This window comes from Neodiprion lecontei, chromosome 2, assembly GCF_021901455.1.
Source record: "Neodiprion lecontei isolate iyNeoLeco1 chromosome 2, iyNeoLeco1.1, whole genome shotgun sequence".
NCBI lineage: Eukaryota > Metazoa > Arthropoda > Insecta > Hymenoptera > Diprionidae > Neodiprion > Neodiprion lecontei.
In genome coordinates this window covers 14,620,401-14,644,463 of record NC_060261.1, presented here as the reverse complement: position 1 = coordinate 14,644,463, position 24,063 = coordinate 14,620,401, and the positions used below count along the sequence as shown (strand labels likewise).

Below are 24,063 nucleotides of genomic sequence, written 5' to 3'. Positions count from 1 at the left end.
TTTTGGCGAAAATTTTCGCGGTTTTGAAAAGTGCTCGAATAAATTCTTTTCTGCACTATACCGACGTAATTTTGCGAGAGAAATCGATTGGGTGCAATCCCAACACGCTGCGATCGACGCATCAAAAGTTACAGCCAAAAAACCAGGACCTAAAATCTCGACATTTTTCAGCAGGTGCTTTTTTGCTCGCCGTTTCTCTCCTCTTGGTCCCACGCTCTTTTCGCTGTGATTTCTGAGTTCTTGATGGTCTAATCGGTCAGGTAAGGGTAATTTCAATCGAATCTGAGACCAAAAGTTTTCGGCTCGAAACATGAAGAAAAAGCAAGGCTAACCCCTTTGCATTTTTGGCGAAAATTTTCGCGGTTTTCAAAAGTGCTGGAATAAATTCTTTTCTGCACTATACCGACGTAATTTTGCGAGAGAAATCGATTTTGCGCAGTCCCAATACGCTGAGATCCACGCATCAAAAGTTACAGCCAAAAAACGAGAACCCGAGTTTTCGACATTTTTTAGCAGGTGCTATTGTGCTCGCCGTTTCTCTCCTCTTGGTTCCACGCTCTTTTTGCTGCGTTTTCTGAGTTCCTGATGGTCCAATTGGTCAGGTAAGGGTAATTTCAATCGAATCTGAGACCAAAAGTTTTCGGCTCGAAAAATGAAGAAAAAGCAAGGCTAACCACTTTGCATTTTTGGCGAAAATTTTCGCGGTTTTCAAAAGTGCTCGAATAAATTCTTTTCTGCACTATACCGACGTAATTTTGCGAGAGAAATCGATTGGGCGCAGTCCCAATACGCTGCGATCGACGCATCAAAAGTTACAGCCAAAAAACGAGAACCCGAGTTTTCGACATTTTTTAGCAGTTGCTATTTTGCTCGCCGTTTCTCTCCTGTTGGTTCCACGCTCTTTTTGCTGCGTTTTCTGAGTTCCTGATGGTCCAATTGGTCAGGTCAGGGTAATTTCAATTGAATCTGAGACCAAAAATTTTCGGCACGAAAAATGAAGAAAAAGTAAGGCTAACCCCTTTGCATTTTTGGCGAAAATTTTCGCGATTTAGAAAAGTGCTGGAATACATTCTTGCCTGCACTATTCTGACGTAATTTTGGGGGCGAAATCGATTGGGTGCAGTCCCAATACGCTGAGATCCACGCATCAAAAGTTACAGCGAAAAAACGAGAACCCGAGTTTTCGACATTTTTTAGCAGGTGCGATTTTGCTCGCCGTCTCTCTCCTCTTGGTTCCACGCTCTTTTTGCTGCGTTTTCTGAGTTCCTGATGGTCTAATCGGTCAGGTAAGGGTCATTTCAATCGAATCTGAGACCACAAATCATTGGCTCGAAAAATGAAGAAAAAGTAAGGCTAACCCCTTTGCATTTTTGGCGAAAATTTTCGCGGTTTTGAAAAGTGCTCGAATAAATTCTTTCCTGCACTATACCGACGTAATTTTGCGAGAGAAATCGATTGGGCGCGATCCCAATACGCTGCAATCAACGCATCAAAAGTTACAGCCTAAAAACCAGAACCTAAGATTTCGACATTTTTCAGCAGGTGCTTTTTTGCTCGCCGTTTCTCTCCTCTTGGTCCTACGCTCTTTTTGCTGCGTTTTCTAAAATCCTGATGGTCCAATTGGTCGGGTAAGGGTCATTTTAATCGAATCTGAGACCAAAAATTTTCGGCTCGAAAAATGAAGAAAAAGTAAGGCTAACCCCTTTGCATTTTTGGCGAAAATTTTCGCGGTTTTGAAAAGTGCTCAAATAAATTCTTTTCTGCACTATACCGACGTAATTTTGCGAGAGAAATCGATTGGGCGCAGTCCCAATACGCTGCGATCGACGCATCAAAAGTTACAGCCAAAAAACGAGAACCCGAGTTTTCGACATTTTTTAGCAGTTGCTATTTTGCTCGCCGTTTCTCTCCTCTTGGTTCCACGCTCTTTTTGCTGCGTTTTCTGAGTTCCTGATGGTCCAATCGGTCAGGTAAGGGTCATTTCAATCGAATCTGAGACCACAAATCATTGGCTCGAAAAATGAAGAAAAAGTAAGGCTAACCCCTTTGCATTTTTGGCGAAAATTTTCGCGGTTTTGAAAAGTGCTCAAATAAATTCTTTTCTGCACTATACCGACGTAATTTTGCGAGAGAAATCGATTGGGCGCAGTCCCAATACGCTGCGATCGACGCATCAAAAGTTACAGCCAAAAAACGAGAACCCGAGTTTTCGACATTTTTTAGCAGTTGCTATTTTGCTCGCCGTTTCTCTCCTCTTGGTTCCACGCTCTTTTTGCTGCGTTTTCTGAGTTCCTGATGGTCCAATCGGTCAGGTAAGGGTCATTTCAATCGAATTTGAGACCAAAAATTTTCGGCACGAAAAATGAAGAAAAAGTAAGGCTAACCCCTTTGCATTTTTGGCGAAAATTTTCGCGATTTAGAAAAGTGCTGGAATACATTCTTGCCTGCACTATTCTGACGTAATTTTGGGGGCGAAATCGATTGGGCGCAGTCCCAATACGCTGAGATCCACGCATCAAAAGTTACAGCCAAAAAACGAGAACCCGAGTTTTCGACATTTTTTAGCAGGTGCTATTTTGCTCGCCGTCTCTCTCCTCTTGGTTCCACGCTCTTTTTGCTGCGTTTTCTGAGTTCCTGATGGTCCAATCGGTCAGGTAAGGGTCATTTCAATCGAATCTGAGACCACAAATCATTGGCTCGAAAAATGAAGAAAAAGTAAGGCTAGCCCCTTTGCATTTTTGGCGAAAATTTCCGCGGTTTTGAAAAGTGCTCAAATAAATTCTTTTCTGCACTATACCGACGTAATTTTGCGAGAGAAATCGATTGGGCGCAGTCCCAATACGCTGCGATCCACGCATCAAAAGTTACAGCCGAAAAACGAGAACCCGAGTTTTCGACATTTTTCAGCAGGTGCTTCTTTGCTCGCCGTTTCTCTCCTCTTGGTCCCACGCTCTTTTCGCTGTGATTTCTGAGTTCTTGATGGTCTAATCGGTCAGGTAAGGGTCATTTCAATCGAATCTGAGACCAAAAATTTTCGGCTCGAAAAATGAAGAAAAAGTAAGGCTAACCCCTTTGCATTTTTGGCGAAAATTTTCGCGATTTTGAAAAGTGCTGGATACATTCTTTCCTGCACTATTCTGACGTAATTTTGGGGGCGAAATCGATTGGGTGCAGTTTCAATACGCTGAGATCCACGCATCAAAAGTTACAGCCAAAAAACGAGAACCTGAGTTTTCGACATTTTTCAGCAGGTGCTTTTTTGCTCGCCGTTTCTCTCCTCTTGGTCCTACGCTCTTTTTGCCGCGTTTTCTGAATTCCTGATGGTCCAATTGGTCGGGTAAGGGTCATTTGAATCGAATCTGAGACCAAAAATTTTCGGCTCCAGAAATGAAGAAAAATAAGGCTAACCCCTTTTCTTTTTTTTTTTTTTTTTGATAACGCTGGTAAAAATGCCTTATGCACACCCTGGAGCTTCGCGCAAGAAGCTTCAGGGTAGTGTGGGACTCGCACTCACTAAAAAACCAGCGGCCACTCTGGTATGAGTAGGGGGGACTCCCCGGAACCGCGCGAGGCATAACCTCAGGGATCCCACCGGCACCTTCGCGGTTACGCGCGGACCTTACTTTAACGCCTATCCGGGAGTTGCGCCTCCCGGCTCTCCCCCGCTACATCCCATGCTCAGTGTCCTCTTGCGAAGGACGACCCTGCCCGCTGGTGGGGCATCTTCTGTTGCCGCTACGACGAGAGCTCCGCTTAACGGAGCTGCCAAGCGTATGGAGACCCCCACTCGGCGCTCGATTTTCGCGATATTGAGCGCTTTGCCCTTGCGGATCCGGGGGAAGATGGATCCGGCGCGACCGTCACATCCGCCGTCCCCGGGCCGGGGGCCGAAGAGAGAGAGGCAGAAGAAGAAGAAGAAGAAGAGGGGGCATGGCCGGAATGACCCTATCGTCACCCTACCGCCTAGCGTCTCACCTATCCTGGCACCAGATTCCAAGTTGCCCTGCACCCCTCCTCTCCCCTCCACCCCCGAACCGCGGCCCCGACCCAAAGGACGGGGCTGAGGTCGACCGGTGTCCCGTCCCGCAAATCCGTTTGGACCCCTGCCCGCGTAGGTCTGAGCCTACGTCATGCCCGCGCTTACACGCGAACCACCCCCATTTCTCCTGCTCACGCGGGTCGCGCGGTGCACGCTGCGCCGCGTTCGCTGTCGTAACCGCTCCCGCTGTTCCTTGGCCGTCATAACCCGCTCCGCGAAGCTGGCCACCGCCACCCATCCCTCTCTAGACCCTACCATAGCCCTGATCAGGCCAGGCGGTGTCAGATCCTCCCCTACGACGCGCTTCAGGGCATCCCTCTCGTCTCTCCACGCGGGGCACGCCTCCACCGTGTGGCTCACCGTGTCTTCCTCCAGCCGGCAGTACCAGCAGGTCGGCCTCTCCGTTTTCCTTATTCTATATAAGAAATCCGCGAAATACCCGTGGCCTGTCAGGACTTGGGTCACACGGAAAGTCATGCTTCCGTGTGCCCTGTCGAACCATCCCGTCCAGTAGGCTAACCCCTTTGCATTTTTGGCGAAAATTTTCGCGATTTTGAAAAGTGCTGGAATACATTCTTTCCCGCACTATTCTGACGTAATTTTGGGGGCGAAATCGATTGGGCGCAGTCCCAATACGCTGAGATCGACGTATCAAAAGTTACAGCCAAAAAACGAGAACCTGTGTTTTCGACATTATTGAGCTGGTGCTTTTTCGCTCGCCGTTTCTCTCCTGTTGGTCCTACACTCTTTTCTCTTCGATTCTTGAGTTCCTGAGGGTCCAATTAGTCCGGTAAGGGTCATTCAAATCAAATCTGAGACCAAAAACTTCCGGCTCCAAAAATAAAGAAAAAGCAAGGCTAACCCCTTTGCAGTTTTGGCGAAAATTTTCGCGATTTTGAAAAGTGCTGGAATGAATTCTTTCACGCACTATTGCACCGTAATCTTGCGATAGTATTCGATTGGTCGCAGTCCCAATACGCTGAGATCGACGCATCAAAAGTTACAGCCAAATAACGAGAACCCGAGTTTTCGACATTTTTCAGCAGGTGCTTTTTCGCTCATCGTTTCTCTCCTGTTGGTCCTACGCTCTTTCTGCTGCGATTTCTGAGTTCCTGAGGGTCCAATTAGTCTGGTAAGGGTCATTCAAAACGAATCTGAGAACAACTACTTCCGGCCACCCTACCCCACCCTACCCTACCGCACCCTACCCCACCCTACCCTACTCTACCCCTCCCACTTCTACTCCTATTTCTACACCTACTCCTACTTCTACTCCTGATACTACTTCTTCACCTGATCCTACACCTACTCCTGATTCTACTCCTACTCCTTCGCCTATTCGTACTTCTACTCCTACTCCTACTCCTACTCCTACTCCTACTCCTACTCCCACTCCTACTCCTAATCCTACTCCTACTTAAACTCTTACTTTTCCTACTTCTACTTCTATTTCTACATCTTCCCCTGATCCTACTCCTACTCCTAATTCCACTTCTGATCCTACTTCTACTCCCACTCCTACTCCTGATCTCATTCGTGATCCTGATCCTACTCCCAATCTTACTCCTGATCCTGATCCTACTTCATCAAATATTACGAAAATGTTAAACTGACCAAGCAAAAATCCTCGTCCCCCTCATCCACCTTGTTCTCCTCGTCTTCCTCGTCCTCCTCCTCGTCCACCTCCAACCACCGCAAACTACCTCCAACAACTACCGCTAACCACCTCGGGTTATACCTGGAATAGTAATAAATATTTTCAGTATAAGAACACATAAAAAATATTATGTGAGAATTGATATAATTAATTAATTAATTGATAATATAATAAATTTTACTAGCCCATTTATAGCTACTGAATATGTGCTTGTGCGAAAAATGAATTGAAATAATTTATTGCAAACATGACAAGTTTGGAATATTTGAGATGAAATCTAATTACAATTGCAATTAAATATTATGCAAATGTTTTACTCACCGAGCACAAATTCTTGTCCTCCTCGTCCACCTTGTTCTCCTCGTCTTTCTCGTCTTCCTCCTCGTCCACCTCCGACCACCGCCAACCACCTTGAACAACCACTGATAACCACCTCGGGTTATACCTGAAATAATAATAAATATTTTCAGTATAAGAACACATGAAAAATATTATGTGAGGATTAATATAATCAATTAAGTAACTGATAATATAATAAATTTTATTACCGCATTTATAGCTACTGAATATGTGCTTGCGCGAAAAATGAATTGAAATAATGTATTGTAAACATGAGAAGTTTGAAATATTTCAGATGAAATATAATTCCAATTGCCATCAAATATTATAAAAATGTTTTACTCACCGAGCACAAATCCTCGTCCTCCTCGTCCACCTTGCTCTCCTCTTCTTGCTCGTCCTCCTCCTCGTTCACCTCCGACCACCTTCAACCACCGCTCACCACCTCGGGTTATACCTGCAATAGTAATAAATAATTTCAATATAAGAATATATCAAAAATATTATGTAAGGATTAATATTATTAATTAAATAATTAATAATATAATCAATTTTATGAGCGCATTTATAGCTACTGAATATGTGCTTGCGCCGAAAATGAATTGAAATAATTTATTGTAAACATGACAAGTTTAAAAAATTTGAGATAAAATATTATTACAATGGCCATTAAATATTATAAAAATATTTCACTCACTGTGCAGAAATCTTCGTCCTCCTCCTCCTCGTTCCCCTCATGTCCTGGAAGTCGAGTTTTACCAGGTAGCGGACCTTGAGCTCAGAAACTTCGGAGCGCTTGTTCTGGAAGTCGAGTTTGACCAGGTAGCGGACCTGGAGAGCAGGAACCATGGATCGCTTGTCCCGGAAGTCAAGTTCCTGCAGGTAGTGGACCTTGAGCGCAGAAACTACGGAGCGGTTTTCCTGAAAGTCGAGTTTCACCAGGTAACGGACCTGGAGCGCAGGAACCATCGAGCGCTTGTCCCGGAAGTCAAGTCCCTGCAGGTAGTGGATCTTGAGCGCGGAAACTACGGAGCAGTTTTCCTGAACGTCGAGTTTCACCAGGTAACGGACCTGGAGCGCAGGAACCACGAACGCTTGTTCTGGAAGTCGAGTTTCACCAGGTAGCGGACCTGGAGCGCAGAAACCATAGAGCGCTTGTTCTGCAACTCGAGTTTGACCAGGTAGCGGACCTGGAGAGCAGGAACCATGGATCGCTTGTCCCGGAAGTCAAGTTCCTGCAGGTAGTGGACCTTGAGCGCAGAAACTACGGAGCGGTTTTCCTGAAAGTCGAGTTTCACCAGGTAACGGACCTGGAGCGCAGGAACCATCGAGCGCTTGTCCTGGAAGTCAAGTTCCTGCAGTTAGTGGACCTTGAGCGTAGAAACTACGGAGCGCTTTTCCTGGAAGTCGAGTTTCACCAGGTAGCAGACCTAGAGCGTAAAAACCACGTAGCGCTTGTCCTGGAGCTCGAATTGCACCAGGAAGCGGACCCGGAGCGCAGGATCCAGGACATAGAGAACCCGGCACTCGAAATCTGCGGAGCGCGATTCTCATTCGTCCGCTCTACTGCGCGGTTGTTTCCAGACTCAGGAATTCGGCCAACTGGTTTCAGATCGATGACGTCGAAGGAAAAAAAATTTTAGGCGACGTCACTTTCTGAACATCCGAACATCCAAACTTTGGTTTCGAACTTTAATATCATGTATGTTGTATGATGTATGATATATCTTGATGTATGATGTATGATGTACGATGATATGATATGATATGATGTATAATGATTTTAGTTCCTACGTTTCAGACAAGCAATACGCACTTTATCTTTTCTGCCGATTCCAGACTCAAGCAGCTAGGCCCTTCGACGGCCAGCCGTTGACTAAAGATATATTCTACAGTTAACGGGTCAGCTAATAACGTTGCCATTCTGCGACAGTTGGATGATAAAAATTTTTGCCTGTACTTTTCAAACGTGTGTTAAAATACACTCGAAGTTTTCAGAAGCTTCTTTCTATCTCTGCATATGTATAAACAAATCGCCGACAATCACTTTTTTAGGCTTTAAATCTGGACACTGTGTTAAATACTGTCTCATATACGGAGCAGCCATTTCATTTCGATCAAAATCAGCGCATCCCTGATGTACTCGTATTACAGTTACTCCGCATTTGTTTCCATTTGAACACTTTTCGAAAAACAATTCTGATTCTCTACCCAACGTATATACTTCACTTGCGATTAGCTAAAACAGCGTTTCGATTCTATGCCTACGAAAATCAAGATTTAGAGAGCAAATAAAAAATTGTTGGAATAATTATGAATATTAATGTTATGGAATACATCGAGCGCGTGTCGAACAGAATCCCATTTCGAAATGAATAATTCTTCTATTTTCATATTACAGACGTATTAGCGTAGGTAATCTAGTTTTTCTCCCGGTAAATTATAAAATTTACAGTATGCATCACGTATTAATCGTAAATGGATCATATATATTAATATCGTACATGGACCGCATATACATATATACTTTTTGCTCTCTGCATCATTATTACATCTGATCTATTATTATTTATGATCTATGTATATGTATATTCTCCTCTCGGGTACCTATACTTCAATTAAATTACTGCTTTACCACGAATTTTGGAAGAAATTTATTCTTATTATTAATTTCTTGTATCGTCGATAAGTCGGTAAATACGCACAGGCTAAGTACTGGCTTGGGCTTACCATTGCGAAGACTGTGTTACTGGGAAGGTGAATGCAGCCAACATCATGCCGAAATCGGTAACTCTCTAATGTTCTGCAATAAGTTCTCAACTCTACCGTTGGAACATCTCAAGGGGCGCAAAGCGCACGACGATTTTCGGTTGTCACACTTAAGCCCATTAGGGCAACTGTTTTTATATTCTTCAGTTAACGCACAACGCTAGCTCCGATACGATTTTCTTATCTAACGAGTCATTTTTGTTCGGAATCAGAGCATTTTAATGCCACCGTCGTTCTGGTACAACGTTTATCTAGTATTTTTTGCGGCACTAGGCAATTTTTTCTAGTTTCTTCGGCGCCCCTGATAGGATATATTGATTTGGCATGCACAGTAATGTCACGTTCGATAGACAAGGACCTATATGCCCGCTCATGTGGTTGAAACGTCCCATGGGTAATTCAACATGTGGGGTAAATGCGCCTGCATCTATGCACTTCGAAGTACATACATCGTACCAAAATCGGCCTGTATTTAAGCAACTGAGAGAACATACCGATCGTCATTTGTCTTATTGACCGCGATTGTTTGTACTCTCAGTTGCCTAAATGCAGGCGGATGTCAGTAGGATATCTTCTGAATCCATCAATGTAGATGGATATCCCATGTGTTAACCTTTCATCACTAGCGTATAGAGACATTCTCTCACACCCATTTTTAAATTTTCATTTTTTCAAAATTTCAAATGGAGTGACCACTTAAAAGTTTTTTTACCTACACGAAATTTCATGCTTTTTTGGATACTGAAAATAAAAATTTTTAACACTTACAATATCAAGGAAAAAAAGAGTTTATTTGCAACCGTGAGAGTTTTTCTCATCACGTAACTAAAGATGGTAATCAAAACCGTAAGTCGTAATTACAGCCGCTAGTTCTAAAATATATATAAATATATATGTATTACCGTAATCTGAACAACTAGTATTTGTTAATGGAAAAATATGATTAATAATTGTTATTGTTATAACTGTCATTAGTTATTTCGTGTATTCGATAAGTAAATTTCCTTGTTATTCTTTTATATCAATCACCACATATTAATTTATACTTCAATTTTGAATACACGTAACCTGAAAAACACTTGGTTTACTGAATTTTTTATTATTATACATAAATAATCAAATTGTTTAAATATATTGCTACAGAATAAAATTTTAGATGGTTAAATTATAGAATTTTAAAAATATTTTACTAATTATTTTTTTAACTTAACCTAATATTATATTATTATTATATATGAAATTTTGCGCTCACCGCTTGCGTAGAACCGTGAAATTTGTTATCATCACGCGAGTAATGTTTGTGGTACGGACAACCTGTGTTCTGAAGGGTTAAATTTCCTATGAGACACTTTCGCGAAATAACTAAGTTTACTGCTCAACTACACTGGTACTGGATATTTTTTTTCTGGTCCTGTATAGATTCCGAACAGATTTTTATATACCGAATTCGTTTTCGTTCTAGGTGTAATATCTTGTTCGTGATTGTAAAAATACAGCATGGGTTAATGCATAGTGGCGAATGTGCGTGAATTAACATACAAGAAAAGCAAATTGAGTGTCTAGTGAATATTCCAAAATAATATCATAATATATTAATCTCACCGATTATAATTCAGATTGGTTCGATTGTAATTTTTTTTCATCGTAGTCAAATGTTATTTTCATCCACTCAATAAAATTAATGTATTCTTTTCTTGACCATAGTTTACCGCAAGTTAGAAAATAATGAATTTCATCAGAACATTTAATTGAAATGTCATTGATATTCTGTACAAGCAAATATAATTTGTTATTCCGTTGTTACGGTGAAATTTTTTTTTTTATGTACAATGAAGTTTAGTAGGTGTTGTTCTCTAACACGGCCAAAGTCCAATTCTTCTGAGCCAGACGTTTACCACAATCTACGAAGACTCGACTTTCTACTAAGGCCAAGCATATATTTAGATTGTTGCTATTAATTTTATTGAAGAGTCATTATCTCTGCAAGAAATTTAACGCGGAGAACGCATCAGACTGCATTTACGCCGCTCATGCAGCAGTAGTAGGACGGCACCGTTTCTGGATTGAAGTACTTGCGAGTACCGTGCGAGCTGCGGCAATATTGCAACTTAATTAATTGTTGGTTCGTCAAACGCGAATTCGAGGCATGCGCCGAAGTTCCGTCGCGTTGTCGAGGGCGCGAATCCTCCGCTCTGACTTTAGTAGGGTCGCGTATTTCAGCCCCGTCAGGTTAGCGGACATTGGTTTCGGATAATCGTGGTGAGAGTGTTCCGTAATTTCAATGATTATTAAAAACTGTTGATTTCAAGAACAGATTACCGTTTTACCACTTACAAGTGCGTCAAAAAGTATACAATATAATTAATCTCATTACCGGAGTCAACTCCGTTGAGGCGTTCATTGTTGGCTGCCAGATTCCAATAACTAAATTGATTTTCATCACGGTTAATTAAATTCGAATCGTTCCATACAAATATTGATACCTATGACATTTCGAAATCCTATATTAAACAGAATACGTACAGCCAATACTGCAAGCAATTTCAGAATCATTAATTAATGGATCGAAAATGCTTTTATATCACGTAAAATGTGGTTGTACTATCATTGTTTTATGTGCATCGAACAGTCGTTACGTGGTTTTCTCAAACTTGCAGTAACCAGTGCTTAACCCGAGTATAAAACATCAAGATTCTCGTTCATCATTTTTGACTATCATATGCCTGTCATCCCATAATTTTCACATATATACATCAGCAAAACAGCCATGACTTGAGTTCTTGCTGAGATATTTGATAACGAACCGTACAGTCAGTTATTCGACAAGCTTTGAAGACCCCAATCAATAAAGTCGATATGATAGCAGCTATACATCAACAACTTATTTTTAATCATACTGGTCTGAAAAGAACAATTTTTCACACGCATTGTGAAATAAGCAACATATGAGAACGAGCTGGAGCAGTTCCGACAGATCCAAATGAGATTTGAATCTAGAGGAGAATAATGAGGAGTGCAATCTTGAACGCGATCCTGGTGCCGATGGTGCTGACGACATTTTGGCTGATCCAATTAGTCCAGGCTGGTTATAGTTGCAAGGAAGCGAAACTCTGTTGCTCCGGCAGAGACTCGGCGTGTGTTGTCCAGAAGACATCTCCCTATGCGATTATTGAAGGTCCTCAGGATAAGCCTTGCTACTGCGATCACGCATGCATAAAGTTGGGAGACTGTTGCAACGATTTTAAAGAAACATGTGGAGGTGAGTCCTGCACGTGTCTCTAAACTCGCATATCCGGCTTTTAGAGGGTTGGAACATAAACAGATTTAGTCAGGAGTTTTTAATGCGATTGGAAGATAGATTCGATCTGCACCAAGTTTGGTATATTCTAGGTTTCATGATTTTTACAGTTTTACCCATGGTTTATTTCTATTCGTTGAGTGTAGATTTGAGCAATCGAAATTATTTAGAAGAGACTCGATGAGGAATGATTCAGAGTGATTCCATGATCTATTGATGGATTATTGTTGTAACCATTATTGGTAATGAGATTTCTACGAGTTGAACTAGATTTATAATAATTACACAAACAAGAAAAGATCGGTTAATTTGAGAACCTTGCATTTATTATTAAATTTCCAATGAGCTACGTCTGTACGACTGTCACACTCTTGAAATAATATAATTAGCTTGTTACTTCGGAGAAATGCTGTAGTGCTAAATTGTTGACGGACTGCCGCTTCGGTCGGTAAATAATACGTAAAGAAGAAACCTGTGTACTACTCGTCACTTCTTTGATCACAAAGAAGTCTAACAATGAGAGAGACTTACAAGAATAAAAATAAAAGCCAGTGAAAAATAAGTATTTAAAAAACTTAATTCACAAAACTATTCTGTCGCGTGCAAGGCTGGGTGAAGACAATCGATACTGTTTAACAATTTTATTACGAAATAGTCACGTATAGTATTTTTATCAAATTGTTATATTTATAAGCTGCAAAGAACTGTTTGAAAATACAAAAATAAAAAGTACTGGAATTATAAACAATAGTTTCAATATTGATGCTTCATTTCAAATTTTTTTAAAATCATTAATAATGTAGCAGATCCGTTGTATTTCACTAGACGATGTTTCATTCTATTCGGAAGACTTTTTTCAATAAAGTCACTGGAACGGGACTTTATTTAGTAGTCACTTCAATATTTCCATTTGTTGATCATATTCAATATCAGTGCACTGTTTAAATTTTAAATTAAATATTTAACGGTTCCAAAATGTTTTTAAAAGAAGTGTTCCAGTGTATTTTGAGAAAACAGTTTACTGAATATAACAACGAGCCACTGTAGAATGAAATCGAACGAGTCTGCTAGATTGTTTACTATTTTGGAGTGATCAACCTCCACAAAATAGTAGCAGGCTGCTGTTATGCTTAGTTATTTCAGACTATTAGTAGCTAGACATAAACTACGATATATTTGAGGTCGCGTGACGAGATTGAAGCAAAGTTTTAAGTTTTTCTAGCCATATAAAAGATATCGACGTTTAGTATATAGAGTTGGCAGCCTCGATTTTCGCAATTCAAGATTCCCATTCCGTTTTTTTGTTTTATTGATTAGTCAACTGTTGGATCAATTCGCGCCCGCGGAAACGATAGCCCAGCACCGCTGCGACGAATAATACAAATTCATCGTTATAGAAACAGTTGGAATTGTTTCTAAATTTGTTTGGTAGGTGAAATACTGGTATTACAAGCAATTCTAAAATGCACAAATTAGGGTGTTTGGTTTGGAAACAGATTTTAATTTTTTTTTTTTACTCTCGATTGAGAAACTTGTACGTGCATAGCAAAAAAAAAGAATCTTTATGGAGGGTTATCTCTTAAATTCAAATTTCAAAGATCGTTCTTAGAATGCAGAGAAAGATGTAAATTTTTTTAATTATTACCAGCACTCGCACTTCATGATGCAAACTTGCTCCTGAAAGCACTTTTCAGAGAGGTAAATTCCCCGTAAAAAAAAAAGTCCGTTGAGCAAAATCCGTGGCTCAAGCGGTTCAAAAGTTATAAGCCCCAGCTCGAAAGTCAATTTCATGTAAAAGTACACCGTTAAACGGTTTTGGTGGTTCAACTATTGACTTTAGACGTAATATTCGAATGACAGTTTTACAGAAAATCCATTTCCCCTACAAAATAATGTCAAGATGAACTCCGTGTCGTTTACGTGAGGCTGAATAGTAGCAATTAAAACAAAAACCAACATCTCCCTCACGTTATTTGAATGGGATAACTTTGAACTCTTAGAGCAACCTTTTTAAATTGGATTCAAAAGATATCCTTCGGCACGGATTCTTTTTCTCCCATGTACAAGTTCTGAAGAAACACTATTAGCCAATACATGTACTCTTGAAATAGAAGACTTAAAGGAAGTTAGAGCTGACAAAATGACCCAACACCCGCCTGCTGCTCAATTTTGCGTAATCGCAGAATTTTCGGAGAAATTCCTCCGATCATGGGGATTCCCTGGGGGATTGGAATTTGCCGTAGAACGGGGCCACGGCAACTTTCACAAGGCTGGTTGCCATGGCAAATGCCCTAAAAATCTCCTCCAACGTAGCGGTGACACGGCTGATATATTTTTACAATATATTTGTGTTGAACGAGACCGTGTTGAAAAAATAGGGTTGGAAATTGAGGCATCACTTCAAGTTTTTGTAATGAAAAAACATAAACCATCTGGCAGGTAGCATAAAATTGACCAATTACCAACCCTGGAAGTCATGTGTTCCACATTGTACACTTCATATTGTATCACTCACTACAATATGGCGTACGACATGCTACATCCAGGAAAAAGTAATAAATATAAAGTCTGCTTCAACCGGTTACACATGTGTGTGCAAACAATGAGTCTGGAACAAGATAAATGGCTCGTAAGGGAGAACTTCGGTCTCTCGATACGAAAAAAGTGCCAAATTATATGGTAACTTCAGGCAGCATGAATCTCGAAAATCACTCACTTTCGATATCCTTATCAGTATTATCCGTGAATGTTCATAAACTTTTTGCCAATTATCATCCCCGTTTTTTGATGGCAGCGAACAAGTCGACGACTGAGCAGAATAAAACCGTATGATCTCAGAATTTGCATCAACAACATCGTGTCACAATTGTTAATATTTCATTTGAACATTCATCTGAGGCTGTATCACAGCTGACTATGATTAATGATTTTTGCAAAAATATTACTGGAGGTCAAGTTTAAAAATATGGCTAATTGTAAGATTCGGTCCGAAGTCGAAAAACATGATGTGTTTGAAGCAGTATACGTGGGTTGAATTGAGCATAATGATTTTTCAATCATCATTACTCATTGATTCGCGAAAGTAATTAGATGTGTTAGGTACGTACGAATCGTGGTATAAGTTTTACCCCAAAATTAAGATATGATATGAAATATGAAATAGCGGATATTTCCAAGTAAACACCGCAGTATGTTGGGTTGCCTACCACTGAGGAGAACAAATATTTGTAGTACAGACCTACCGAGTTATCGGTAGGTAGCGCGTTTAAAGTGCTCGCGAGTGAGCTGAAACTGCCCGTATTTTCAAATTGTGTAAAGTTGGCCAAGCAGTTGTTTCGTGGTTTATAGCCCATGCTAAAGCGTTCAGTAATCGGGTTCCGGAGTTAAGTTAAAATGATTATATGACTTGACTGAATTGATTATAACTCCGTAGGGGTCAGTTTTACCTACATTTGTTACCATCAGTGCTAGGCAACCCAACGTATTGCAGCGTTGACTTGGAAACACTCGGTATTAAATCCCAATCGTATTTTATCTGCCGGTAGTTAAATGTTTCAAAACTCACTTACCCTATCGTTACGAAGCCTCAGACAATTCTAGAAACAAAATCTGAACTAGAAACACGCTGTTGATGAACTAAATTCCGAGACAAGATGTTGCTCTGCTCACGACCAGCCGTCGACGCGGTATCTTCTACCCGCACGCAATCCATATTTATGTGTATTCGAACCGTTCCAGTAGACCCTCTAATTAGCAGAGGCCTTGTTCCGCAATTTGGCTTTTGTTATACCTACCGGAAATGAATTCCACCCGGTATGATACGCCGCCGCCGAGCGAAGAATTCTCTCGCGTTGAGAATTAATCAAGCGGCAGTCCTCTGCAAATGAAAAGCCCATTGACGTCAATTGCATGCGAAGCTTGTATACTCACCGTAGCAAATAATGAGATGATATAACTCAATTTATTGTTCTTTGCCTTTTGTATGAGCGTCGCGCTTTTGCTGGAATTACGTCCATCCGCGCAAGCTGTCATTTCTATCCGATATCCGCGATGGCTTCGATATATTTCCGTGTCTGAAGACTATGAGTTGCTATTTGAATGTTATTCCCTTCACCCGCTTCTTTCATGTTGCCTATACGTTCAATTCAATTGTGGGCACGTTTTTACAATACGATTGAACTTTATTGCACAGGGTTGAATTGGAGCTGATGGTTTGTACCGGAAATTCAAGGGATGAGTAGCTTATACGGTAGCTGGCGCAATTTGTTAACTCGTCGTGAACCAAGAGTCCGAAGCCGTCGGGGACAGACTGCTGAGTCTGGCTACGTGCCAGTGGACTCTTTTATAATTACTACCTTCACTGCAGTTTCAACTTGATTCTTTTTCTTCAACGCTATCCATTTTTAATTCCACCTTTAACCGGTGCTCGGTAAGGGAAAAAACTACAACGACGCAACGTATATGTATAGGATTCGCACGACTGTTCGCCTGTTTAAAAGAAAAAAATATCGACTCTAACTGCTGGCTAACTTTTGGCTCATGCGATATTCAACAGAATTGCGACTTATACTTCTGATTTTATTTCGACGTTAATCTCATTACCATCTGTTTCAGCTCTACTTCAATTCGTTTTATTTCTTACGTGATAGGATTCGTGCTCCGTGAAGCAATTTCTCGTTCCTATAAAAGATATGTTTATACGATAATCGATCGAAAGATATCGAATGTTTCCTATGGCTTCAGTTGTCGATTGCACGGTGTCAACATGGGGCTCATGGTCGACCTGCGATAGGAAGTGCGGCCCAGGTACGCAATCTAGATCTCGGACCATCCTGAATTCCGATAAACATGGAGGAAAGCACTGTCCGCAGCTTGAGGAGAGCAGGATTTGCCACAGCAGCGACGATTGTCAACGACGAAATTACAGCATTCCACAGAAAGGTGAGATATCGCGATCATTTTTTGTAAGTATTTTAATTCACGCAGTAATCATGTATCAACGTTGATGGTTACAGAAATCGCTTTGTTAGTACCAAGAAATTTGGACGGTTCGGAAGACAGTGACGACGAAAATACGATTTCGAACGGGTGAGTGTTACAGAGTTTTTATATTTCACCAGGTTATTAATTTTTCCCAAGTTTGTAACAATATAATATACATTAAGTAAGTACTAATTAACTCCAAATCAGAGGTAACACATTCCACAAAGAAATAACGGTGAAATTTAGCAAGCTGAATGGTCGACTGCGCGTGAGCAGAATAATATTTTTTTTTGCAATGCAGTAGAGCCAACTTACACGAAAGAGGACATGAGATGTCAAATTGTGCCGTTCTGATTACTCGTAAAATTCATTAGTCATCAATCAGTTAACGATAAAAGTTTGCCATTCCTCCCCGAATCACTACATCGATCATATTTTGAAATCTACTTGACGATAAAAAAATTGCATCACCTAGCATAAGCCTCGTTTGACCGCTGAAGATTGAGGTGGTCAGCCTGCACGAAAGGGCGGCAAAGCTCGCGCATGCACAGTTAGACACTTGATCTGCTAAGTTTCACAATTTTCCCTTAGTGTAAATATAAGTTCATTACAGAACTTTCCTGATGACGAGGGTTAGCGGAAGGGAATAACATCCACGGTTGAACCATCGTGTGTAAATTTTTGCTACCGAACCAAATAGGATTTTGATTACTGCACTCCCCACGTATAACAAAGCGTTATATGTATGCATGTGGGTACGCGTTGTTCGACCCTTACATCTACCGGTCCCCTGATAATTAATTGGCCCGCAGTGGTAATTGAACAGTCGCTGTTGATATCCAGTCTCGTACATTCCGAAAATACCTTCAATGCCGTCGTTGGTTGTACAAGTGAAGAGCCGTAACGAGTGTCCGACGGTAACATTGATTTTTGCAAGTCCTGCGGTCGATCAATATAAGTCGGCAGGTTAGCCGGGTAAATTCAATCAGTCCGAAGTGGTACCATCGGTTTGATGACTTCTGAAGAACTTACCGGGATGCATCTTGCTCCAAGAAATTTCTCCGAGCTTCCATTACCTGTGTTCCGACTGCTTCTTGATGCGGTAACCCTCTCCAGAGGTTTTCCTATGGTTTCAGCCACGAGAAACGAAGCCTTGCAAAGGGCTGTGTGAGCCAGTTTCTCATTGAAACGGTATGAACTGTGCTGTTAGGATTTTTACATTTTTTCAGCACTGCACTGTACAAGGTGAGGATGGTATGAAATGCTGCGCATCAGGAAGCCTCCAGGCAGTATTGAAAAGGGCGTGTATGCATGTAGGGAACAATTGAATTTTGCCTCCAGCGTGCAATCATTTGTGCTTCCCGCGCTAGCTCGGCAGATCACGCAAAGCTCCAATTTCAGGATATCCATTGGGCTCAGCTCATGATGGAAACTGCGGAACTAGGCCCCTACATTTACGTTACATTTTATTTCAAGCAGAGACGAAGTTTTTTTTTTCGTCCATACGAGCTGCTTCCCAGTTGGGCAAACAAAAAAGAGCAAAACACTGTGATGCAAATTCTAGCGTAATATGCGAATTGATAATGTTCGCAGTTACTTACCAGTCAAAATGCTTTTACGTTTTTCAGGTACTGCGTCTCGTTCAAGGTTATCAAAGCCACGAAGGCTTGCCGTAAGGATCCAGCTCTGGCGACGCTGATCGAAGGTACGAATAGCTGCTGGTCTATGCCGTATAAAATACAAATTCTAATACTATCCTTCTATCGATTTGCCGGTTACTATCAATCCCAGAATATTTGAAAACGAACGTCGAGAGGCTTTGTTTGTTTCTCAGAATTAGCAGTCAACCACCTAAACGATCGCAGCAAAGGATGTCCGCGGTGAAAGTGGTCAGATCTGACTCGTTTCATTAGCGTTAGTAAAGCGACCGCAAGCGGTTCTCTCATTCCCACTGCCGGTTGGAGACAGTATTTCCTGTGTCGTAACAATGTGGATTAGCAAATGCTCGTTTGGCGTACAAGATAAACAGACATATTTTTTGGCGGATACTCTGTGTATCGTGGAAAGACAAAAAAATTAAATGAAGTATCGTGTACAACTGACATTTTCATTACCACCAACAAAATGACCACTATGTTTGTTTAAGATAAACCACAATGATTGTCCGTAGCTGTACATGAAAAAATAATTCTTACAGAACTCCGATTCTGTAATCATCTACATATTATAACCAGAGCTAACTATTGTGAAACTTACAATAACATGTGGCTGCTATACCATTTTTTAATGAAAAATCGTTGCAGTATTGTCTACAATTTTGTGAAAAATCTTTGTGGCATTTTCAAGTGGTGCTGTGTTCTGTACAGCGATATTATCAAAAACTCCACTATTAAAAAAAAAAAATTACAAACAGCGATTTACAACGGAAAAAACAGTAATCAGCTAGCGAAAAGTACAAATATGACATCATCGATTCAACGTGTTACTTAATGTATAAGAAACCCGAATAATGAGGGCTAATTGTAATTCCAATTAGTAATAATTACTATTCTTATTACATTTTGTCATAAACTACGAAGTATCGGGAAGAAGTTGCAGTAACACCGATGGTTGACGTATCAAGCAAATTTAATGGTAGAACGTGCAATATTTCAGCTGTAATTTTCCAACGGGCTGATGTAATAGCGACATTAGAATAACCTTTGCTGTATTTACGGCATTTTGTAATGACTAATATAATAGAAGGTACAATAGCCGTGCCGTAATTTTGGAACTAGAAATTTATAGTACTTGCAGAAAATATATCACTATCACTGACGTCACTATAGCGTAACTGTAATAGTTATTGCACTTGCTCGTACAGCGAAAATTCTACAATACTGATGTTACAAGTTTGGCCAGATCTCTTTTCCGTGTACAACTGATATCCGATGACAGGGGAGACTAATTTGAAAAAGTTTCTACTGAGGAGCGCAGATTTCACCGATCTATCAAAGGGAAATAATGGAAGTCCCTACTTCGTCAGGCCCGCATGCCCTATTTAACCCTGGCATCCCGACCGAAATTGTCTAGTTAACAAAGAGCTGACTCCTAAACCCGGGGCCGAAACGGTACCTAGTCCAGCTACACTAAGGTTCAACGACCCATATCGTTGGTGAATATTTAGCGATACTGTTGTGCAACAACTTTAACTACGGGCTCCGCGAACTTCAGCTGCCCGCTCCACTATCGTCATCCAAAACTATGGTTAATTTACATTATTTTATTTACCTATTTAACTTGCATAAAAAAAATCGACCTTTTTTTTCAAAATTCAAGGCCTACATATTGTTCCAAATGTCGAAAAAAATATGCTGTCCAAGATTCAGCATATTAATATTCAGGGGTGCCTCATCGTGATTTTCTATTTCCCACTTAAATAACATGGGAAATTCTTTCTTGTTAACTTTGGAATTTTATAACTCGTCAACGAATTAGCGTATATCGATAAAACGGGAACATATATTGGTAGGGAATTGAACGCCCCGCACAAAAGATTTATTATCATTTTATGATAAATCTACTCTTTCAAAAGTTATTTAAAGTCAAAAGTCAACGAAGGACTTGATTTTCATTGACTTGTTTTTTTTTTTAAATTTACGTCTTGAATTAAAAACAAAATAGTCATTTTTTTCATACATTCTAATGTCATATATACACTATACATATAACCACACTAATTCTACGTCAATGTCTCAGATTGGCTTGATAATTTTTTGTATGAAAGTATATGAAAAAAAAATGCAATCGCAATTTTTTTCAGAATTTTTTGACCTAGCGTATCTAAAGAGTAATAGACTTGGAAAAAAAACCACTTTCTAGAATGTGAAAAAAATTCAGAATAATCTTATAAATCTTACAAAATTTTCGATGCCTATTAGAAGATCGAGATTTCATAACTGCAAAAGGTAAATGAGAAAAAAGAAAGAAAAAAATATTATTATTATTATTATTGGATTACATTTTTGACATCAGAATGAACATAAAAGCTCGTTATAATATCTCTCAGAATATATATTTTTCGGCCCATATTATAATGACCTTTTATGTTCATTCTTGTGTAAAAAAAGCAATCCAATAATAATTTTTTCTTTGCTTTTCTTATTTATCTCTTGAAATTGTGAAATCTCCATCTTTTAGTAGGTGTCAAACATTTTGATTTATTTTATACGATTTTTCTGAATTTTTTCAGATTTTATAAAATGAGTTTTTTTCAAGTTTTTAAATCATACTTCAGATCGTGATATTATCACTGTTCTAGCAGTCACTAGGTTATGTTTATGCTTGTTATCTGTTGATAGTGGTTACAATACAGGATGTGTTTCAAGGGAATATTTTGTCAATTCGTCTCAAGATAATGAGTAAAATCAATCTCTAGAAGCTTACGGTATTAATTTATAATTGCTTTCCTAAAATTACTCACTCGCAAGTATAATTACTTTCAAAAGCAAGCAGATTATCCCTCTCATCAGGAATGTCTGCAATTTGTCCAACACGAGATACTTGCTTTCTATAGAATTGAAATTATTCGGAAGATTTTTGATCCCCGTTTTCTTCGTAAATTACGGTCCATCCATTTGTAATTGCATACTTTTCAAGATCATTAATGGAGGGTCTTCTACATAAATTTGCATTTTATGGTAAATTATATTCATGTATATATACATCATAAACCGGGTCTGTATTGTAGATGATCAATACCCCGAACTGCCGAGGCTTTTCCTGCGACAATTAACGTTGATAAAATTTGATTAACGAACGGTATTTTTGTTGGAATTCTGAATCTGTGTAAGTTTGATAAACCCATCTGCTGGGGATAGCGAAACCGATGTTGGAATTGCCGAACACCTTACGGAAGTGAAAATCATTTAGCTGCCGGAAAATCAAGGATTCATTGATCGTAAAAATTGACGATCGATTTATATCCTGCAGTAAAGTGGCGCTGTTAAATTGCAGTATTGAGAAGATTTCGTAGCAGATCTGTATAGTTATACCGTCACTCACTCTCGAATCAGGATGACGATACTGTAACGAAAATTCCTCAAATATTTTGCAACTTTAATTGGGCACGAGCTATTTTTTAATCCGAAAGATTCTTGAAATACCACAAGTTCGAAAGTTGTGCTAACTGGGAAATAAACGGCATTGCGAGGGGAATCCAGACTCGTTAGCTTTTGACATTTCCTCGTTACAACACCTATAGATTATGATATTCGCTGTGTTCGCCAAGGGAAGACACGCCTTCGTAATTCAGTACCAACTGGTTTTTACCACCGTCATATCGTATTACTCTTTTAAGGTACAGCAAAACGCATAAATGCCTTAACCTCCCGGCTAACTTGTTTGCGGTCCGAAACAGAATGCGTGTTCAATTCTATAACATTCATTTCTTACTTGTCGCAGCCGACGTGAATCCCATTCTCTCACGTCAGCTGCATCTCCAGTCATCGTCGCATAATTGGTATAGAATTGAACTCGCACTTTGTTTCGGACCGAAACAAGTTAGCCGAAAGGTTGACGCATTTATGCATTTTACTGTACAGTTACTCTTTTATTATACAATTATGTGACAATGACTGGCGATGCAGCTGGCGTGAGAAAATGGGATGAATTGTGACATAATTCGTATAGAATCGAAATTACATTTTGTTTGCGACCAAAAACAAGTTAGCCAAAAAGTTAAAACAGTTATGCATTTTACTTTACCGGCGTCAACTTGGCGAGGTTTTCATGACTGAACGCACATTACCAAACAGAGTATGATAAATGTCGAAGGACAGCAAAAGGCAAGATTCAACAATTGCTGAAGCTGCACTTCTCCATGCATGACATAACCTCATTTGATTACAGGTGTCGAGGTCTGCGTGCGATGTCAAACCCGTGCCCTGCGCCGTGTTTTGAACTGGCGATGTCAGGGGGATGGAGAACAACTGGGAGGGAATAGATGGAGCGTCTTGTCATCGGCGCACTGTCACGGCAGGTGGATACGCACCTTAAAAACTGGCCCCGAATGCGAGGGTCTCGCATGTCGCTCTGAGGCGATCTTCCTTTTCGTATAAGTCGGTTAACCCATAGGGAAGAGCAACCCACCATACAGAGGAGCTCCTTCCATCAATGGCTCATCCCCTGTACATAGAGAAGTTATGCGGTTCGAAATAATTCAATTTCTAAGTTTCACGCATGGCAAGATGGAAATTTAATCAATTAGTTGCCAAGGATTGAGAGACGAGGATCTCTCGGGATATCTAACAAGTCGATGAACTGATTTTATTCACTCAGCTTGATATATTTCTCCTGCATGGGGATTTATTTTACCTGTATCTTTCTTAAATCGTGTAATTGGATCTTGCTGATACTCCGATCGGTTGTACATATATAGATAGATAAAATAATACACCAACTTAATCACCGTGTATAAGACTTGTATTTAGGGCATAAGTATAGGAGATAATTAACTTATAAGACGTGCAATACTAATTGAAATGTTCAAGTAAGGAAAGTTAATTTAAACCCTGTAACCACATATCAGCATTGGTTTCTAATAAAATATTTCTGACTGGTATGTGAATTGAAATTATTGTTTAACCCGAAAAGAATTTTGTAGGTGCAGGTAATTGCATCTAATTTTTTTCTTATTTCATACGACAAAGATTGGCAATCGATTTCCGCAGGTACTCGGAAGCTTTTCTTCCTACATTTACAGTGTTTTTACGTTAAATTGGAAATTACTGGGAACAAGATCAGATCCGGAATTGGCGTTGAATATCTCGTAATCTCGGATGGAAAGATGTAAAACAACGCAAAGCTCGTCGACGTCTGCCCGTCTCGCTAAGTGCCCTTTTCCTTGCAAATTCACAGACTGAGGTACATCGCTCGAGATACGGAGGAGAGATCGAGAGAGATAGAACGGAAAAAGAGGAGAAGGCGGAGAATTCAGGC

The 24,063-nt window shown here is 40.1% G+C and overlaps 1 protein-coding gene across 2 annotated transcripts; it reads left to right on the top strand.

The window, feature by feature from the left end:
- The first annotated feature begins 11,040 nt into the window (after nt 1-11,040).
- Nucleotides 11,041-23,678, top strand: LOC107227856 (somatomedin-B and thrombospondin type-1 domain-containing protein). Of its 2 annotated transcripts, none has more exons than XM_015669124.2 (5): nt 11,041-12,063; nt 16,846-17,043; nt 17,118-17,190; nt 18,714-18,790; nt 22,975-23,678. In XM_015669124.2, the coding sequence occupies exons 1-5, from the start codon at nt 11,811-11,813 to the stop codon at nt 23,181-23,183; spliced, it is 810 nt and encodes a 269-aa protein (XP_015524610.2). In that variant the 5' UTR covers nt 11,041-11,810; the 3' UTR covers nt 23,184-23,678. The 2 variants fall into 2 exon arrangements, with proteins under 2 accessions (XP_015524610.2, XP_046586850.1); XM_046730894.1 differs by lacking the exon at nt 22,975-23,678 and adding an exon at nt 18,920-19,902.
- The last annotated feature ends 385 nt before the right edge of the window (nt 23,679-24,063 follow it).